The sequence below is a fragment of the Drosophila kikkawai genome, chromosome 2R (genome assembly GCF_030179895.1).
Source record: "Drosophila kikkawai strain 14028-0561.14 chromosome 2R, DkikHiC1v2, whole genome shotgun sequence".
Classification (NCBI taxonomy): Eukaryota; Metazoa; Arthropoda; class Insecta; order Diptera; family Drosophilidae; genus Drosophila; species Drosophila kikkawai.
In genome coordinates this window covers 4,925,276-4,946,545 of record NC_091729.1, presented here as the reverse complement: position 1 = coordinate 4,946,545, position 21,270 = coordinate 4,925,276, and the positions used below count along the sequence as shown (strand labels likewise).

The 21,270-nt window shown below is 36.0% G+C and overlaps 2 protein-coding genes across 2 annotated transcripts in view; one reads left to right on the top strand and one right to left on the bottom strand.

Moving 5' to 3' along the window:
* LOC108074550 (uncharacterized) overlaps positions 1-17,311 on the bottom strand; it is a 41,781-nt gene extending 24,470 nt beyond the window's left edge. Inside the window, exon 1 of the mRNA XM_041777383.2 lies at positions 16,933-17,311. Coding sequence (XP_041633317.1) covers positions 16,933-17,005 — 73 coding nt within the window. The 5' untranslated portion in view covers positions 17,006-17,311. The remainder of the gene's footprint in view (positions 1-16,932) is intronic.
* A 2,925-nt stretch (positions 17,312-20,236) lies between these two features.
* Positions 20,237-21,040, top strand: RpL21 (ribosomal protein L21). The gene is made up of 2 exons (XM_017166798.3): positions 20,237-20,349; positions 20,438-21,040. Exon 2 carries the CDS (start codon positions 20,454-20,456, stop codon positions 20,931-20,933), a length of 480 nt encoding a protein of 159 aa, XP_017022287.1. The 5' UTR covers positions 20,237-20,349; positions 20,438-20,453; the 3' UTR covers positions 20,934-21,040.
* The last annotated feature ends 230 nt before the right edge of the window (positions 21,041-21,270 follow it).

Genomic DNA, 21,270 nt, shown 5'->3' with positions numbered 1-21,270 from the left:
AATAGGTTCACGCAGCACCATGTTTGAAAATTGTTAAGATCTGTCTGTAAGTCTGATTGGCAAGTAGCATCATTATATTGCACACAAAGCTTGACGTCATCAGCATACATAAGTACTCTGGAGTTGGTCAAAACTTCGGGCAGATCGTTGATAAATAATGTAAACAGTAGGGGACCCAAATGACTCCCTTGCGGGACGCCAGATGTAACCCTAAGAACATTAGATAGTTTATTTTCGAAAAGGACCTTCTGCGTCCTGCCATTTAGATAACCTGAGATCCAATTAAGAAGATCAGTCGGGAATCCCATTAAATCGAGTTTCCGAACAAGAAGGGAATGGTTAACAGAGTCAAATGCTTTACTGAAATCAGTATAGATTACATCTGTCTGAAAGTTATTTCGGTATCCCTTTATAATAAAGGAAGTAAGCTCCAACAGATTCGTTGTAATTGATCTTCGTCTAATAAAACCATGTTGACATGGAGAAATAATTGACCTACACAGGTGCTGCAGATGAGGAGTAATAACATTTTCGAACAGTTTAGGGATGGCCGACAACTTAGAGATACCTCTGTAATTGTTGGCATCCAATTTGCTACCTTTTTTAACGAATGATTCCTTCCAAATAAGGGGAAAGTGGGAGGTTTCTAAGGATAAGGTAAACAATTTGAGAAGTGGATTGCACAGGGCTTCGGCACAATTCCTAAGCACATAGCCTGGTATTCCGTCGGGACCTGGTAAAAAAAACTGGCTTAACACGATGAAGATCCCTAAGAAGAGAGCTTTCGTTAATGGTAGGACTGAAGATTTGGTTCGATTTCGGGATAATGTAAGGATAAGCCTGATTTGGGTCTATTGAGTTGGAGTAAGTGGTTTCAAAAAACTGAGCAAAAAGATCGGCTATAGCCTGATCATTTTCTGCTGTTGAATTACCAAAAGAGAGCGAGGACGGACGAGTAATGGATTTACGCTTGGATTTAACAAAATTATAAAACTGTTTTGGGTCCTCAGAAAACTGGGACCTGCAACGAGTCAAATAATTATTGTAGCACTGCGCGTTACACACAGTAAAAGTGGATCGAGCTGATAAATAACTAGATAGGGCAATCGGAGAACCGGTACGTTGATATTTAGCATATAGATTTGATTTTCTATTTTTGAGGCGGGTCAACTCTTTGGTAAACCAAGGAGGCTTGTTTGATGTAGACGGACAGTATAACGGAACACAGTCAATAAAAAATGAATTCATAACACGATAAAAAATACCCACGGCTTCCGCCATGTCAGTGCATGTGTATAGGTCGGACCAGTTGTAATTAATTATGAAATTATTCAGCCGTACGAAATCTGTCTTGCTAAAGCAGAAGACTTCTTGGGCTGGACTATCAGATTTATTCCGTGAAACAGTCCCCATGTCGATAGTCACATCGAAAGTGGGATGATAGGGATCTTCGGGTTGCGTCAGGGGCGCCACCCTAGCTAAACTAACTCTTTCAGGATCTGAGACAAAACAAAGATCAAGCAAGCGCTCTAAGGAATTTCGAACATGATTGACTTGGGACAGCGAAATGTCAAACAAGCCAGCAATAAAATCATGATGTGTTGTCGTAAGAAGTGTATTTGTGGAATTATCTAGGGTCCAAATAGCCCCTGGGATGTTAAAATCACCAAGAACAACTAAATGGTCCCTATCCGAAAGTCTTTTGGAGACCAACTGAATAGCGGAAAGATGGTTCCAATAAATAGGAAGTTCCGACAATGGAGGAATGTAGGAACATGTAACAAAAATGGAGCTACCATTAACTGATAGCTTCACGCAAAGAAATTCAACATTGTTGGATTCCTCGAAAATTATTAATTCGGATGTGAGAGTGGAGTCGACCGCTATAAGGACACCTCCCCCACGTCTGATAGGCCGATCTAGCCGGTATACTGTGAACGCAGCTGGAAAAACTTCGGAGCTCAGAATCTCCGGCTTTAACCAGGTTTCTGTGAACACAATAACTTGGGAAGCAAATGCGACGCTGTCAGAATACAATTTAGGAAGCTTACTGCGTAAGCCTCTAGCATTCTGATAGGAAATACCAAGGGAAATGGTTAGTTTTTTGGGACGGAATTGGAAGACGTAGACGGAGCATTGGGCAAATCTGGCCTAGGAAGAGTAATTCCTACAGGCCGCTTTTTCTTTTTCGTACCTTCAAACTCTTTGACAACCACATACTGTGGCCAGGTTTCGGCCGAGCATAGAGTGCCAAAGACTTCGTCAGGAACATTTATCTTGAAAGACGAAATGTTCCTGGGGTAGGAAAATTTAAATTTTTCCACCTTAATTTTTTCCCTATCGACTTTTACTTTGCCTTGGATAAAAGCTATGACATCTTCCGATGTCAGATCAGGGGAAAGCCGAGAAACAAATAACTGTTTTGTTGGTGGAATTGCCGTAAGGGGTTTTGGCACGGCAGACTGAGCCGACATACCACTTTCGGCCGGTAGTCCGGGCCTAATACCCTGGCAGGGACTGGGATTAGGGCTCTGAGAGGGCTGAGACAACAGTTGGGACCCCCCAGTGGACAAAACGGAACTGGGCAACACCGGGGGCACGGTCGCACCCGCGACGCATTCGGGTACCGAATCTTTTTTAGCGCTCGATCTCAGGACTCTTGGAATTTGTCCAGGGGTCGGGGGCAGAGTCGAGGGAGGCTGCTGTGCAGTGCCTATCACTGGTGGCTGGGATCCGCCAATGTGCTGCCCACCAGTTGCGGTTTTTTTGCGCCTAGGAGACTCATTTAACAGCTTGAGGCTATTAAATTGAGTATCCAGCGCCAAGAGCATATCTTGAGTTTTGCGAAAACTCAATAATAGCTCTTTAAAACCACCCCTGGTTTGCCGCATAAAAGACATCATTTCCCTCTCCACCTCGCGGCAGGCCTCACAGCAGTAACGTACGCCGATATTTTTGGCCACGTCATCTACTGTCCGTGCAACAACGCCAATGCACTTGGCATGTACTATGTTGTCACACAGCCAACAGGTGATGGTGAGTTCACCGTAAGTAATATTTTTCTTACAGTTTTTGGCGAAGCAGACCATATTATGGGACATTGTAACGACTTACCACTGTACTTCGATATTTAAGAGAGGGCGCAAGGGATTAAATGCAGCGGCACTTGATGAGCGGGGGGGCAACGAGCAGGAGAGCGAGAGATAAGCGCTGAGTAGAACCGTTTATAGCTGTCGCGGCAACGCAAACAACAACAAACGCTAAAGGCACAAAAGGGAATGCAAAAAGAGCAAAAAGAGCAAAAAGAGCAAAAAGAGCAAAATGCAAAGCAACCGCAGCAGCCCAAACTAAAATGCAATTTAAATTGAATTAAATAGCACAAAATAAACAAGTAGCATGCACACGCGAAGTGAACGGGAATTATTTGAAACACCAAATATTAAATGTTAGTAAACCCCGGAGGTTTATAGACAAATTCTACACAAATCGGGAGCGCAAGAAAAAAACACGTCCGTTCACTTTGAAGGAAGGATGATGAAGGAAGAAGTTACAGTTATACATTCCCAGCTTTACATTTTCTCTACATCTGCGGATCGGTTCTATGGCAGCTATATGATATAGTTGTCCGATTTTTATGAAATTTATACAAACATTCTAGAATAATAAAATAAGCGTATATCCCGAAGTTGATGGAAAAACCTTGAAAAACAACGAAGTTATAGTTTTTTTCCTATTAATTTCCCGATCGTTCCTATGGCAGCTATAAGATATAGTCGTCCGATTTTCATAAAATTCATACCAAAATTCTGGAATAATATAAAATGGCTATATCTTAAAAATGATGAAATAATATTGAAAAACAGCCAAGTTATAATTTTTTTTCCAAAAATTTATCGAACATTTGTATGGCAGCTATATGATATAGTCGTCCGATCCCGCCCGTTCCGACATATATAGCAGTGAGAGCATATAGAAGACTATATGCAAAGTTTCATTCAGATAACTTTAAAACTGAGGGACTAGTTTGCGTAGAAACGGACGGACGGACAGACGGACATGGCTAGATCGACTCGGCTATTGATGCTGATCGAGAATATATATACTTTATAGGGTCGGAAACGTCTCCTTCACTGCGTTGCAAACTTCTGACTGAAATTATAATACCCTGCAAGGGTATAAAAAGATAGAATAATTCAAAGAGAAGAGTAACAGGTGGTGCTAACCTGGTGACGCGCAGTGTATAAGTGAGAGTAGTCAAAGGCAGATAGCTTTAAAAATGAGACTCGTTTCCGTAGAAACGGACAAACGGACTTGGCTAGATCGACTCGGCTGATGATGTTGATGTTAATGAAGGATATATATACTTCTTTCAAACTTCTAACTAAAATTATAATATCCTGCAAGGGTATAAAACAGTGCTCGGCGCGTCGCAATCCATGGCTTTGGCAAAGCCTCTGTCAGCAGCGCTGCCAGCACATGGATAGTGTGAAGAATTCGTGTGGCCTCAGCAAATATCGTCGGCTCAGCTGCTCAAAGCATCAGTGCTGTCAAATGATATGGCTCTGGCTAAATCAGCCAATTTTAGCTGAAAATAGCTATTTTAAATACTAATAGCTATTGGTTTTACATAGAAAATCAAATGCTAGCTACAGTGAGTCACAAAAGAATTCGTTGCAAGGTACCCAACGAATAATTATGTTATTTTTTTAATGATTAAGTATCAAATTAATCATTTTAGTTTTTATTTTATGTTACTCAGATATTAAACATTAGAAAAACAACAAAAAGTTGTTAAAAAACTAGCTTCATTGCTGTTTTTTTCTAAGAAATTCATTTGAACTACAAAATTTCATGTCACAAAAGTATTCGTTTTTTTGTTTCGGCATTAAATATTTATTATTTTTTTATTGTGTTATATATTATGTGCAATCTTTTGTTTTATTTAATAGCTTATAATCGTCTTTGCATTGGCTCTACCAAAGACAATAGATTTAACAAGATGCCTCACGACCATACATTCGTTTTGCAATATGAGGCTGCATTTTTGATGGCAACGACAATCGCGTTCTGAAAATAGATTGCGTTTGCTTGTATGAGTAAACACAAGAACACGCAAGTGCGTATGTGTGCGAGAATATGTGTGCGCAAGCGCAAGCACCAAAAAATTTAATTTTTATATTTTGTGCTGGCGACCGCTTGTTAGGAGGCGATGCACAGTAGCGCCTCTCGAACAATTAGCGTTGCAAAAATCGAAAAAGTCATGTTCGCAAAAACGATTTTAACCCTACTTATTCCACAGAACATTTCTCAAGGATTGAGAATCTGTAATAAAATCAATTAAAATTTTTTTTTTAATTCTAAGTGTAACCGCCACAAAACCGTGAGCGCTACAGTTAGTATATTTTTCTATTATTATGCAGTACATATATATATTTTACAACAATTATCTGTCTGTTCAAATTATTAGGTTATCTTATTTGGTTCAAAATATATGATTTTTGCAACGCTAAATGAGAAAAGGCGCTACTGTGCGATAGTAGGGGCAGCAAAAACAGCTGATTTCGAATATGGATTGTATTTTTATACAAGTTCAATCCAGAAAATCAGTTACCTAAATTTTATTTTCATCTGTATGTATGTATATCAGAGCTTGCAAATAACTGTCGACGGGGTTTTTCCTGTGCTCTCGGTGCGAGCAAAACCGAAAAAGATCATACTCTCTCGCTCTCGTTCAGAGCAAGGGAGTTTTGCTGTCTTCATTTCGGTTTTTTGTTGAACGCTTTTCGTTGAGCTCTTTTTGCTTCGGCCTTTCAATGAGCCGTGCGTAAAGAGCGGGACGAGAAACGTTCGCACACAGAGAGCCAGCAAAAGACCAAGGGACCGAACAGCTCAGCGCGAACGGTCTTCACCTTTGTTTGTTTTTTTTTTTATTTATTTATTTTTGTGAACAAGTGTCCATATAACAAAATGCTATTAAAAAGAATAGAAAAGTTTTAGACAACTTTGTTTTTAAATCCCAACTAAACGTTTAACGATTTGCTTGCCTATGCGTGTGAATGTATACCAATACATACGCAAAAGACTTTTGTTCACTGACCACGGTTCATGGGACAACCGAAACAAAGCAGAATAGAAAAAAACGAGTTCGCTCTGAACGCGCGCGAGCTGATTCCAAGAACTCATGAACGGGTGCTCTCTGAGTCTTTTCGTAAAGAGTGAGAGAGAGACAGATATATGCAGACAATTAGAAACGGTCGACAGTTTTTTGCAAGCTCTGATGTATATTTTATAATTTTATTATTAAATAAAATAATTAATACAAATAATTGATTTAAATACATTCATAATTACATATGTATTTACAATTATCTAATTCATATTATTATGATTCATACATTATACAAAATTAATTTATAAATCAATAAGTATATAAAATTAAAGAGATGTTAAAATAAAAAATTAATTTATTTACGAAATTAAATTGGCCTTCTGAGGCCCGTTTGCACACAAACACCCGGCGGCGTCGCTGAATGCGTACAAGAGAACGGCTGGCTCTAGAGCGCTCTCTTCGCTGGCTTTTGAACAACATTTAAGAGAGCCTGGAGCCAGTTCAAAAGCCAGCACGAAAAAATCGTGTGCAAAAAAATCGTATGGCGTTACCTATCTTATAACTCTATTGTCTTTGGCTCTACCCATTTTGGGCACCTATTTTAGGATATATTCGACCATTTCTTCCGCATTATATCTTTAAGTTCCTTTTTCAGCAGAAATCCGCTGTTCCTGGAACTTTAGCTTAAGATGGTGTCATAGAGTTTCAGTATGGCTAACGTATGGGCTCTGTGATGGAGTTTAAGTCTGGTTTCAATAGTACAACACCCACATCTTGACTTTCAAAGTCGTTTGTTTGGCGCTATTGTACTGGTGGAAATTGAACTTGTCGGGTTCTGGACACATTAGGGTGCCACTAGAGAGTAAAATACACCTTAATATATTTAAATATATATCAGCAATTATTATCCTGTCTAAAAAAAACATATTTCCAACTCCTGGGGCGGACAGACACCCTAAACTAGAACAGAACCTCTGACGTGCTTTACTGTTGCTGTATAATTTTTTAACTTGAGGGCTTTTCCGGGCTTGCGGCAAACTATCCCTTCTCAATCCGATCCCTAAACATTGAAAACCTTTTTTACTTAAGGGGTAAGGTATTTATTTTTTTTTTTTTGTAATTTTTTTTTATTTTTTATTTTTAAGGCCTAATATCTTAAGAATATTGTGTCCAAGTTTTACATCGATCATGGGAAAATTGACGAAGTTATGCAGAGTTGAACGAAGGTCGGTTGGTGTTAAATGCATGAGAATCACAAAGTTTAAAGCGCTCTCCTGAAAAATTCAATTTTTCAAATCGGTGTACACGATTACAGAAAAACTACTGGACCGATCGATTTGAAATGTGGCACACACATTCTTTAAATAATTCCTCAGGTATTTACGTCGGCCTTTTTTAATTTTTAATTTTTATATATTTTTAAATTAAGAAATAACGTTTTTTTTTTTAGTCAAAAATCGGGTTTTTGACTTTCAAATTTTCTAAAAAATCACAAAAAAACTAAAAAAAAAAAAAAAACGCTTCCTGAATACCTCGGGACACTTATCCTTTAACGAATGAGGTATAATTTTTTTAGATCGGATGATCCTGTGGACTGTTAGGATGTACACCGCAAAACAACTTTTTTTGGAGGCGACTCGGGAGATTCCCTATAACTTTTCTACCTCTAAATATTTTTCAATACAAAATTTATCAAAAATTATTCAAATGTTGTGTTATTATATGGTATTTAATTCATTAAGCTAACTTTAGCCGTTCCGCCACAATAATTTTGTGAAAAGTGGCCTTTTTTGCACCGAATTAACCTTACCCCCCCCCCCCTTAATATTACTTACCTTGAATACTCTAAAATTTGGTTCAAATACGCTATATCAAAAAAAATAGCTTCGGCATATTGATAGGTGAAAACAAGGATTTTATTTTAGGGCTTCTACCATCCTCATCATGGCTTTTAGGAACTGTTCCGATAGTTTAAGTGGATACATTTGTTCCTTAGGATGTGGTCATGGCGATGTTAATTTTTGCAGCCTATAAATCTATGTTTTTGCAGTTTTTTTTTAAGAATTGTCCTATCTTCTCTGATTGTCAATTTTTTTATTTTCCAGGAAATTTCTTGATTTCAGTAGAAAAACTACGCTTATTATGGTAAGAGGACTATTATCAAACATACCAGAAATATATTTAAAGGATCAACCCTCATTGTGTGGGTGTAAAATAATTTTCTTCTGAAAAATGTTTTAACTCCGTAGTTTTCGGCATTTTGTAATTGATTACGACCCACAATGACGCTTAAATGTTGTGTTTTTCCACGAATTCAATTTTAAAATGTAATCTCAACAAGAATCCTGAAAAAAATTGCACTAACCCATAAAAAAACAAAAAAAAAATCTCAGAAACGAATACTTTTGTGAGCATAAAAATCGATTTAGTTTAATATATGTATTTGTCTGTAGCTTGTTATTAAAAACGTTTTCTCTACGTTTTTTTTTTTGTCATATGCTCAACAAAATATAAATCTTTGGGATAGTAATCCATGTTTTCACATTTTGAAGCTTTAAGCTAGTGAAAATTGACATTTTCCTCTAGACCTCCTTTGCAACGAATACTTTTGTGACTCACTGTATATTATTTTCTCATATCTGGTCATTTATTCTTGGAACTCTCTCACGACGTCGTTCTTGCTCCGTTACTCACTCACACAAATGCGCTTTTGGCTTGCGATTGTGATCGTGCCGAGCACTGGTATAAAAACATAGAGTACCATCGATGTAGTCTTCAGTACCTGTCATCAGTAATTCATCAAATTACAGGTCGGTGTTGTTAATGAATCATCGATGACAGTCCATACAAATTACTGATTAAATTAAGGGGTTATCCCGGTTTTGAAGCACAAAAAAGGCCTATTTTCGTGGATTTTTTTAAAAGATCATTTGACAATTTTTTAAATTTCATTTATGGTTCATTAAAATATAAGGTTTGAACTGCATTGTGTAAAAATTTAAGCAAAAAATATTAAAAAATTTGCCGTTGAGGCAGGCTTGAACTTAACCCCACAAAAAATTATGTCCTTGCGGTAGGCAGTAGACATATACGCCGCCGCGCCACGCCGCCGCGCCACGCCGCCGCGCCACGCCGCCGCCGATTTTTTGCTTTATTTGACGCGCCGCACAGTAGCGCCTTTTCTCATTTAGCGTTGCAAAAATCATATCTTTTAAACCAAATAAGGTAATCGAATAATTTAAACAGCATTGGACAGGTAATTGCTGTAAAATATATATATGTACTGCATAAAGTACCACGCCCACAAATACGCCTTTTTAAAGGGTATCAAAGTGAAAAAATAATTTTTTTTCAATGAAAACAATTTTTAAACAAAAATTTTTATTTAATTTTTTATGTTTATTTTTATGTATTTGCTCAAATAAAAATAATTTGAAAACTGAAAAATTTTTTTTTTTTTAATCCGAAGTGTAATCGCCACGCGCTACAGTTAGTATATTTCTTGAAATGTATGAAATTGTGTCGGTATTTTGGTATATTTTACTCTGAGTTGTTTTGGTTTTTTGCGTTGCATTTCCGCAGACGCAGCTCGACGCAGCCGATGAAAGTTAATTCTGATCCAGGAAAGATCCACGGAACTTGTAGTCATAGTGTAGTCAGTGGCTTTCATTGGCGTCAGAAGATATAGACTACTTTAGGCAGAAAAAGGTGAAAAAAATTTACACCTGGCAGGTAGCGATTTACCTGTAGAGGCCCAAACCAAAGTGTCGTTTTTTTTAGGTTCTTTAATAGTTTATGAATGTATCTATCATTTAAAGTAAAAACCATGACCATTGGTTTTATGGTTTTTTTGTAATATTACCTGAAAGTCGACCAATTTACACATTTTTTTTGTATGATGCAAAAAACGAAACAAAGTTCAACTTTAAATGCTCATAACTTCTACAAAAAAAATCTTAAAATTGATTTTATTGCAGATTCTGAATCCTTGTTAAATTTCCTGTATGTATGGTTAAAGTATGGTTAAAATCGTTTTTGCGAACATGACTTTTTTGATTTTTGCAACGCTAATTGTTCGAGAGGTGCTACTGTGCGCCGCCGCCAAATTATGAAAATAACGGCGCGCCGCTGGTGCGGCACCGGCGCAGCATTTGCAGATTGCTTTTATATACACTACTGGCCGAAATAATAAGTACATGCGTATGTGGTTTGTTTCAAGTCCTATAAAATTTGTTTGATAAACTTAATGAAAAAACCCACTTCATTTTTAGTTTCCGTACTTATTCCAGATAATAAAAATAACTGCCTAAAGGATTTTACATTTCAAATTTAGAGACAGGGGTCAATTTTATCCAAAAAGCATGAAAATGGGCTGGCCGAAATAATAAGTACACCCATTCTTCTAAGTCTAGAACTCGGAACGTATTAGATATTTTTCACTTTTTTCTTCTTATAAGTAAACTTAGATTAGTATCCAATAAAACCACATTCGTTTTAGGTAACTTTCGCTATTATTTTTGGCATTCTAGCAAGAAGTCTGTTGCAAGTCACTACTAGAAACTCAGACCATGTTTCTTCAGCAAATCTTCACAAATCTTCAAAATTTTTAAATGTATTGGTTACAATACGACGTTTTAAGATTCCCCATAAATTTTTGATTAGGTATGAGTTCGGAAACTGACTTTTCCAACCCATGACGGTTACTTTTTTGTCCCTAAACCAGGCCATGATGACTTTTAAGGTTTACTTTGTATCGTTATCTCGTTGAAAAATCTATCGGAAGGGCATGTTTCCCCAAGCATATGGTTAGAAGATGCCAGTTAAAAAAGTTTTATTTTCGAATTTGGTCGTAATACCATTTATGAGATGTATTTGCACAACGCCATGCCAGGAAAAACACCCCCTGACCTTAATGCATCTGTCTCCGGGCTTAACTTTTTTTTTCGCGTTTCAAAGCTGAATTTTTTGACTTTGGTTTGACGTACAAACCGTCTAGAATCGTTTTCAAAAAGAAATATTTTTGTTTCATTGCCCCAAAGTATTTTGTTTCCACCTCCGGTTCAGACCATACCAAAAAAATGTTGCAAAGCTTTTGCTTCATCTGAAAAAATTTTCCTTGAAGTAATAGAACCTTTTTGGGGTATACGTCATTGTAATCCTGTCTCATGCAGTCTACGACAAACTGTTCGAGCTCAAATTTAAATGTCAATTTCGCCGGAAATGGCCTTGGATGACCAAACAGGTCCTTTTTGACAAGAGAGAGGTAACTGTTATGAGATGGTCAAGTCAGTCTCCTGTCATAAACCTAAACTAAACATTGTGGGGAAACTTAAAACGTCGAATTGTAACCAAAACATTTTAAAGTGTTGAAGATTAGTGAAAATTTGCTGAAGAAACCTGGTCTCAGCTTCTAGTACTGACTTGCCACAGACTTCCTGCTAGAATGCCAAAAATAATAGCGAAAGTTACCTAAAACGAGTGTGGTTTTATTGGATACTAATCTAAGTTTACTTATAAGTAGAAAGAAGTGAAAAATATCTAATACCTTCCGAGTTCTAGACTTAGAAGAATGGGTGTACTTATTATTTCGGCCAGCCCATTTTCATGCTTTTTGGATAATATTGACCCTTGTCTCTAAATTTGAAATGTAAAATCCTTTAGGCAGTTATTTTTATTATCTGGAATAAGTACGGAAACTAAAAATGAAGTGGGTTTTTTCATTAAGTTTATCAAACAAATTTTATAGGACTTGAAACAAACCACATACGCATGTACTTATTATTTCGGCCAGTAGTGTATATATAAATTATAATGCCGAAAACAGACACTAAACATAGTTTCATAACATTTAAACTATACTTATTATGTTTACAGTTTGACAGTTACACATTCCCAGCTTTACATTTTCTCTACATCTACGGATCGCTTCTATGGCAGCTATATGATATAGTTGTCCGATTTTCATAAAATGTATACCTAAATTCTATAATAATAAGTTAATCTCATATCTCAGAGTAGATGAAAATACGTTGAAAAACAACAAAGTTATAATTTTTTCTATTACTTCCCCTATCGTTCCTATGGCAGCTATAAGATATAGTCGTCCGATTTTCATAAAATTTTTACAAAAATTCTGGAATAATATAAAAATATCAAAAATTATGGAATAATATTGAAAAACAGCCAAGTTATAATTCTTTTTCCAAAAATTTGTCGAACATTTGTATGGCAGCTATATGATATTGTCGTTCGATCCGTCCCGTTCCGACATATATAGCAGTGAGAGTATATAGAAGACTATATGCAAAGTTTCATTCAGATAACTTTAAAAATGAGGGACTAGTTTGCGTAGAAACGGACAGACGGACATGGCTAGATCGACTCGGCTATTGATGCTGATCGAGAATAAAGGGTCGGAAACGTCTCCTTCACTGCGTTGCAAACTTCTGACTAAAATTATAATACCCTGCCAAATACTCATATAAATAATCGCCGCCGCCGGTTCTTTCTGACTACTACGCCGCCGCCGTGTGTCTGGCTTGGATTTTTTTAAATTAAAAATTTAATTTTTGGTAGCGCTTTTTATAAAAAGTGTCATATTTTACGTCATTTTTGGCCTTTTTTATAAAATGAGTTGTAATTGAAGATAAAAATCCTTCGTTCAACGACAACAAAACCATGTCTAGAAGAAGTGTGCAAAAGCAGAAGTCGATCGGTGCAATAGTTTTCGAGAAAACGAGACTACCGACTTCGAAAAAGTGGTTTCGAGAACGTTTTTCGAATTGTCAGTTGTGACTCATACGACGTGCTGGGCTTTAAATTTCTCCCATTCCTTCAGTTTTGATTTGATCAACTTAAAATTTTCGGACAACATTACTGACACTTTGTACTATTATATAAAATAGTTTGAAAAAAAAAACCTTTTTTAAGTTTCAAAACCCGGATAACCCCTTAACACGGCATGTCCCAGGCTGTCATAAGTAAATAGGGGGACAAAAAAAGGAATTGTATTGTTGGTTGTTAGTTTATCCTCACTTAAAACAATTAATTTAATCCACTAAGTTAAATATAATTTTTTTCAATATAATTAAACTATTTTTATTATACATATGTACATACAGTTGTGTTTGCTGAAATAGCAGTGCGACATGGGAACAACTTCAAAATTTTTTTTTTTTTTTAATTTTCCTATTTGCAAGCATTGCATTGCATTATTTTTGTAAAATGGAACATAATGTAACGATCACGCGAGATGTTTAGGGAAAACTCAGGCGCACGCGGATTTGCTCGGCTGTGCTCGTCGGCTATGGCAGTGGCCTGAATTTTGCGTTTGCCTATTGCAACCAGTATCTTACTAAATCTTGCGTGCAGCGACGAGAAAGGGGGAAGGGAAATCAAATAACCACAACACACACACGGACAGACTACTCCCCCATTAACACATACTTAGGGCTTGGAATCCTTTGATGTTGTCGAGGTCCATTGTCAGCTCTCCCTGCCTTGGCCATCTAATCCGATATTAAATATATATTTTTTTATGACCCCTATAAACCATCGCTGGCTCTACTGGAGCGGCATGCTGGTGGAGGCGAATAAATTAAGTTTTTTTAAAACATTATAAACAGTTATTTATTTCCTAATTAAAAACGAAGAACATATAAATGGAAAATTAAACATATCTGTTCACTGAAAAAGCAGTTTTTATTTTTTGTTTTTGCAAAAAGTGCCGAAATTTGTTTTAATTTTGTAAGAAATGAGTTTAATTAAGGTCGTTATTATAGTTTATACGATGATAAACTGTGAACACTGAAGGCTAATTTGATTGAAAGTGGTAAAAGGTAAGGTCTGGAAGGGGACTTTATTTTTCCTACCCGAAACACACCCACAATGTCAAGCTTTGGCTTCTCTATAATACAAAAAAACTGTTTCGAACTCCTCCACAATCACCAATCTTGAATCCAATCGAACATTTGTGGGATCTTGTGGAGCGTCGTATATGGAAACGCATCATTACATCCAAACCTATGCTAAAGGCTGTAATCTTAGAGGAATGGCAGAAAATAACAGCAGAGGATAAGGGAAGTTTTGAAGACTAAGGGCTACCCGACAAGTTACTAATCTGTAAATAAATGACGATATTCTTTTCTGTAACTTTTGAGACTGCAATTTTTAAAGGGGTTTGGGTAAAATGGTCATTATAAGAAAATAGCTAGGCTCATAATTCTACAAAAAAAAAAAAAAGAGGCGACGTCAATTGAATGACGAATAAACCAATTTTTGATTCTCAGTGCAAAATATTAGTAGAGTTATTTTACGTTAAAGTCAATTATGATTTTTTATTGTCATGTACGCAGACATATGAGAGCAAGTGTATACTGATCATTAATCGATTAATAAACCACACTTGCACCTTAAGTTCGCCAGATACCCCGGAATTTGTCTAACTTACAATTCCGCTTTTGCTAATGATGTCTAAAGTTGATAATGACTTGTATTTGCGGTAATGGCCATAAAGTTCCTATATACATACAGTGGATCGCAGCTTATTTCGTGCAGTCAAGAAACGAAAATTTAAAACGTCCCTGTGGCTAAACGATTGAAGATAATCCAAATATTTAAACGCAGTACTTTTAGTACTTGTACTAAAATTTATACTGAACAAAGACAATCTTCCTAATTATAAAAACGATTTTGTATTTTAATAAAAACTAATTTGAGGGCTTTTTTCATGCCGCAGCTTATTTCGTGCACTTCGTTTGATTCAACTTATTTTTATTAATTTAATATAAACAATTTTATGTGACCTCTTATTTTATTCTGAATACCTTTCAGATGATGTTTCAATTGAATTAACTAGTTTTTTTAATGTTTCTAGATTAATTTTAATCAATTCCTCTAAGGCACTACTTTTTTGATAATTTTGGTCAAAACTTTTAATTTTTGGGATGGCTAGTCCAATATTTGCTAAAAATTTTAAATAATGATTATGTCTGGGTGACATTGATGTTGTTTTTTTGTCATTAGGACCGTTTTGTGTGAGCTAAAGCTTCCGAAAGTCCGATAAGTAGTAGAGACCGCTGTACTAATAGTTTTGCAAACTATCCCGTGTGACCACGTTTTCTACATTTTGAAAGAAGTTAACATTTTATATTGAAGGGAACATATTGGTTTCCAAGATCCTGCCAAAAAAAATTTGGTTTCCTACTCTACAGGAAGCCATTTAGGCCCAAATAAGACACGATCGCCGCCTTGCTTCAGAGTAGCTTGCAAGTGTTTGGTTTCTAGCTCAATATTGGGTCTCCGCCAATAATTTATACTGTCATCAGGATTAAATTAGTTAAACTTTTACTTATTGGTAAAGATAAAAACATTCCAAAAGAAAATCGGACGAATTATAAGCTCCTATGAAAAGTTTTGATGTTGCTCCTGTGCTGGTTTCCTTATAAATGGCTCTTTTCATACTACTAGAGCCTTATAGATGTATTTTTGCAACAAGAGGCGTATTAAATCGGCACTACACTTGTTTCTTATTTCGTGCTCTATCTATATAACAAATTTGGCAGACGTTTGTTAATGATTTCACTTTTTTTTTGGTCCATGTAATGAACTTAATGTTCACTGAAAAATGTATTCGGTGCATTTCGGCCCTTATGTTTGGCCCAATCTTCACGGACAAACGATTAATTTATGTTTTTATATATGTGCGATTTAAGAATAACATTTTCGTAGTACCACGGTGATTTTTTTTCTGTCTTAAATTGAAAGAGAACTAATTATCGTATTTTAATAGAAATTCGCGATCCTATTTTACTTATTTCCCCATAACTTCATATTTTAGTGTGATCAGGCCAAGAAACTTTTAAAATATACATAAGCTACCAATACCAAAGCCAAAATAAAAAAAAAAATTAAAAATTAAGCCAAAAATTCATTGTTTCTTACATTTTAACTAGCTGCACGAAATAAGCTGCGGCGTGAAAAAAGGTCATAAATTTGTTTTTTTAATATTATTGTTTGTTCTTATTAATTGGGAAGATATTTTTTTTTAATTTAAAATGTAGGATATCTGATTCAAAACACTGCATTTAAATTGTTTCGATATCTCTTATGGTAGAGCAGCAGTGATGATTTATACTTTAGTTTCTTGACTGCACGAAATAAGCTGCGATCCACTGTACATACATCCATACATATGTACATATGTATGGACACAATATTCAAGATAAAAATTAAAAAATTAGATCAAAATTAAAAAAATCTTTCCAAATAGTATGTTTTTATATATGTACACATGTATCTATATACTGGCATATTTACATGTACCAATTGCCTGTGGGAAAACTTTTCATCCATATTTATTATAAGTACATGCATACATTTGTAGAAACAAGTGTACGCAAATATAGGCATGTGCATACATACATATATACATATGTATGTTAAAAATTCGCTTGATAAAAATGCTATTGCATAAGAGCTTTAACTGGTGTCGAGCTTTCTATATTTGAAACTTTTGGAGGTTGATAACATATACATACTTATGTATTTAAAAGTAACAAATTCTATTGAAACAACATTGAACATGCATTTCATACATACATATGTATGTACAAAGTTGTGAAGATGAGATACTCACAAGTAAACAAACTAATCGATATACAAATATCAAGCAAGACTTCACGTCCCGCTGCAGTTTTAGGTTGTAAACCATACAAACATCCCACTCATGCATGCATGCATATATGTACATAGAAACATATGTATATAGGCTTATTGAGCAGACCCTTTTTCAAGGACAATGCCTAGAGTTAATTTTTGCTTACCAGTCAAATAGAAGTTATTAAACTTCTGGGCAAGGATTAATAGCCGCGACAGCTTGACTTCGGTTGAAGACATTTGAGTTACAAGGTCCGAGCAGAAAGAAAACAGACTCCAGAAACGCCGACCAAATTGTCATCAACTTGTTACCAAGTCTCCCAGCAGGCTTTTGTTCTAGCCTTAATGTGCAATCGTGCACCAGCTAATGGAATCGTTCGCAATTGTTGGACAACCAAATTTCTTTTAATATTGCGTATCAGAGGGCCAAAGGTTACTTTTCCAATACTCCAGCAAAACCAACAGATCCAATAAAAACAGCCTAATATTATAAAAATGAGTAATATGAACTAGTGTTGGATTTGAGAACTGTGCAGCACTGTTTGTAGTCAGCTGATGCCCATCATTGATAGCTTTTTAGCTATTTTTCAACATACCTGTAATTGTTGACTGGAAATTTTAAATGTATAAAGGTTATTCCATATGCGACTAATAGGGTCTTCCCACACACCGTCAAAGCGCATCCACCGTCCGTTGAACCAACGGTCCATAATACCAAAGACAATAGATTTAACAAGATGCCTCACGACCATACATTCGTTTTGCAATATGAGGCTTCATTTTTGATGGCAACGACAATCGCGTTCTAAAAATAGAATGCGTTTGCTTGTACGAGTAAACACAAGAATATGTGTACGCAAGCGAAAGCACCAAAAAAATTGAATTTTTATATATTGTGCTGGCGACCGCTTGTTAGGAGGCAACGCACAGTAGCTACTCTCGAACAATTAGCGTTGCAAAAATCGAAAAAGTCATGTTCGCAAAAACTATTTTATAGGGTCTTCCCACACAACGTTAAAGCAACATCTGTTGAACAAACGGTCCATAAGGTTTTGCCGTTCCGAATTTTCCCAAATGGACCGCCATTAAAATCTAACCACGGTTTGTTTGGCGATAGTTCGGCGATAGTTTTTCGGTGCAACTCTGATTCTTCTTCTTAATTTGACCATTCACCACGAAAATGTAAACAAACTTGGCGAGGAACAAATGAGATATGGATTTTGAAACGTGGCGCCAAAGCTACAAGCATGCCCAAAATAGTTGTTGGCGTTTTTTCTGTATATTCTTGCCCCAATATGTACCCAATTGTTACTATTTAATATAAACTGCTTACCTCTACCTTATTTTACAGATTTTGGATGCCTATACCACCTATAGACACTCTTCGGGGAATTTGCTCTTTATTAGAGAAGAATCATTAGAAAAACTAAAATTCCTTGTCATTTAATTCATTTAAATTTATTGCGGATAAATTCTGCCCAATCTGTGCCTTTTGCTGTTGTACAACAGCCAAAATAGTTGGTAAATGCTCCATTTCAAATTTGCAATGTGCTTTAATGTTGTGTGGGAACACGAGTATCACATTTGTGAAAAATCCCAAACGTTCCTCACAAATGTGCTGTGTGGAGGATGTGAATGTAAATGTGCTTTAAAGTTGTGTGGGAAGACCCTATTAACCATACTTATTCGACAGAACATTTCTCAAGGATTAAGAATCTGTAATAAAATCAATCAAAAAATTTTTTTTTTCAATTCTAAATGTAACCGCCACAAAACCGAGAGCGCTACAGTTAGTATTTTTTTTTATTATTATGCAGTACATATATATATTTTACAACAATTATCTGACCGTTTAAATTATTAGGTTATCTTAGTTGGTTCAAAATATATGATTTTTGCAACGCTAAATGAGAAAAGGCGCTACTGTGCGATAGTAGCGGCAGCAAAAACAGCTGATCTCAAATATGGATTGTATTTGTACACAAGTTAAATCCAGAAAATCAGTTACCTAAATTTTATTTGTATGTATGTATATTATATAATTTTATTATTAAATATATATCCAAAATAATACAAATAATTGATTTAAGAACATACATAATTACCTATGTATTTACAATTATCTAATTTAATTGACTAATTAATTAACAATATATTATTATGATTCATCAATTATAAAAAATTAATTTATAAATCAATAAGTATATAAAATTAAAGAGATGTTAAAATAGAAAATAAATTTATTTGCGAAATTGGCCTTCTGAGGCCCGTTTGCACACAAACACCCGGCGGCGTAGCTGAATGCGTACAGGAGAACGGCTGGCTCTGGAGCGCTCTCTTCGCTGGCTTTTGAACAAAATTTAAGAGAGCCTGGAGCCAGTTCAAAAGCCAGCACGAAGAAATCGTGTGCAAAAAAATTGTATGGCGTTACTTATCTTATAGGCTCCTATTGTCTTTGATAATACTGTCTTCCCACATAGCGCATTTGTGAGGAACGGTTGGGATTTTAAAAAAAGTGAAACTCGTGTTCCCACAGAGCTGCATTAATGCGCATCCGCCATCCGAACAGCTGATCGATCAGCTGTGGCTCATGAATACGTAAACAAAGACTGTCGAATTGGCAGTTGCAAATTTGAAATGGAGCATTTACCAACTATTTTGGCTGTTGTACAACAGCAAAAGGCACAGATTGCGTCAGAATTTATCCGCACTAAATTTAAATGAATTAGATGACAAGAAATTTTAGTTTTTCTAATGATTTTTCTCTAACAAAGAGCAAATTCCCCGAAGAGTGTCTATAGGTGGTATAGGCATCCAAAATCTTTAAAATAAGGTAGAGGTAAGCAGTTTATATTAAATAGTAACAATTGGGGCAAGAATATACAGAAAAAACAGCAATAACTATTTTGGGCATGTTTGTAGCTTTGGCGCCACATTTTAAATTCCATATTTGTGTGTGTATACACTCTCGTAGTGTTGGTCAAATTTTCACTGTTAAGAAGAAGAAATCAGAGTTGCACCGAAAAACTATCGCCTAACTATCGCGAAACAAACGGTCGTTAGATTTTGATGCGCTTTGATGCCGGTCCATTTGGGAATATGCGGAACAGCAAAACCTTATGGATCGTTTGTTCAACGGACGGTAGATGCGCTTTGACGGTGTGTGGGAAGACCCTATAATTCATTTTAATTAATTGATGATCAAATCTGACGCAATCCTGTGGTTTTGTTTCACATATGCGAAAAATCCCAACTGTTTCACACAAATGTACTGTGGGCAGACAGTATAAATGATTAAAAATATCGTATAAATATGGGATCAGCTGTTGTTGTCGATATATTTAGTAATTCTAGGTGGTTGTGTGAGTCTCGTAATTGAAATACATAAATGATTTTCTATTGTTATTCTGTTTATGATTAGTGGCATCTTGTACGTTTTTCTGAAAATATAGAACAGTGTGAATAGACTATTACCGGCAAGAATGGTAACATTAATTTTTTTTGCTTTATGGCAACGTTGAAAAGGTGGCCATCTTTCTTTCTTTTCTGAACCTCGTAACCGCGTGGTCGTCGATACGTTAAAGGTTGGTGAACAATCCGAATTATGAATTTATATATATGCGTTTGAGTGCCCCTTTGTAGAGATTTGTTTCTAAATTCTTTTTTTTTTAGGTATCAGTATAACAAAATGACGAACTCTAAAGGCTACCGTCGCGGCACCCGGGACATGTTCTCCCGTCCCTTCCGCAAGCATGGAGTAATTCCGTTGTCCACATATATGCGCGTCTTCAAGATTGGAGACATTGTAGATATTAAAGGTCATGGTGCCGTGCAAAAGGGTCTGCCTTACAAGGCTTACCACGGCAAAACTGGTCGAATCTTCAACGTTACACAGCACGCAGTTGGTGTGATTGTAAACAAACGTGTCCGTGGCAAGATTCTTGCCAAGCGTGTCAATGTTCGCATTGAGCACATTCATCACTCAAAGTGCCGTGAGGACTTCCTTCGTCGCGTCAAGGAGAACGAGCGCCTATTGAAGGAGGCTAAGGAGAAGGGCCAGTGGGTCAATCTTAAGCGGCAGCCTGAACAGCCTAAGAAGGCTCACTTCGTTAAGAAGCTGGAGGAACCCATCGCCCTTGCTCCGATTCCATACGAGTTCATTGCCTAAGAGAGCGGAACGGATTGTATTTAAATAAATTGTGTGGAATGTTTGTTCAAAAGTAAATGAATTAACTTTCCATATAATTATTGAATATTAAAAAGATAAATCTTTTATTTTTGGAATTTTTACATCAAGATGTACACTGAAAGCTACTTTCCAATTTACCAACGCGTCAGGGAATGGTTAACAATTCAATCATGACCTACCTCAGTAAAATGTATATATGTGAAGTGATTTTTTCGATTTTTTTTTAACTCCTTCCAGTTAGATTTTTATATTTAATTTATGTAGGTAGTCGATCTGATGATTAAAATAGCCAAACAATTTTTTTGGTATGATATTG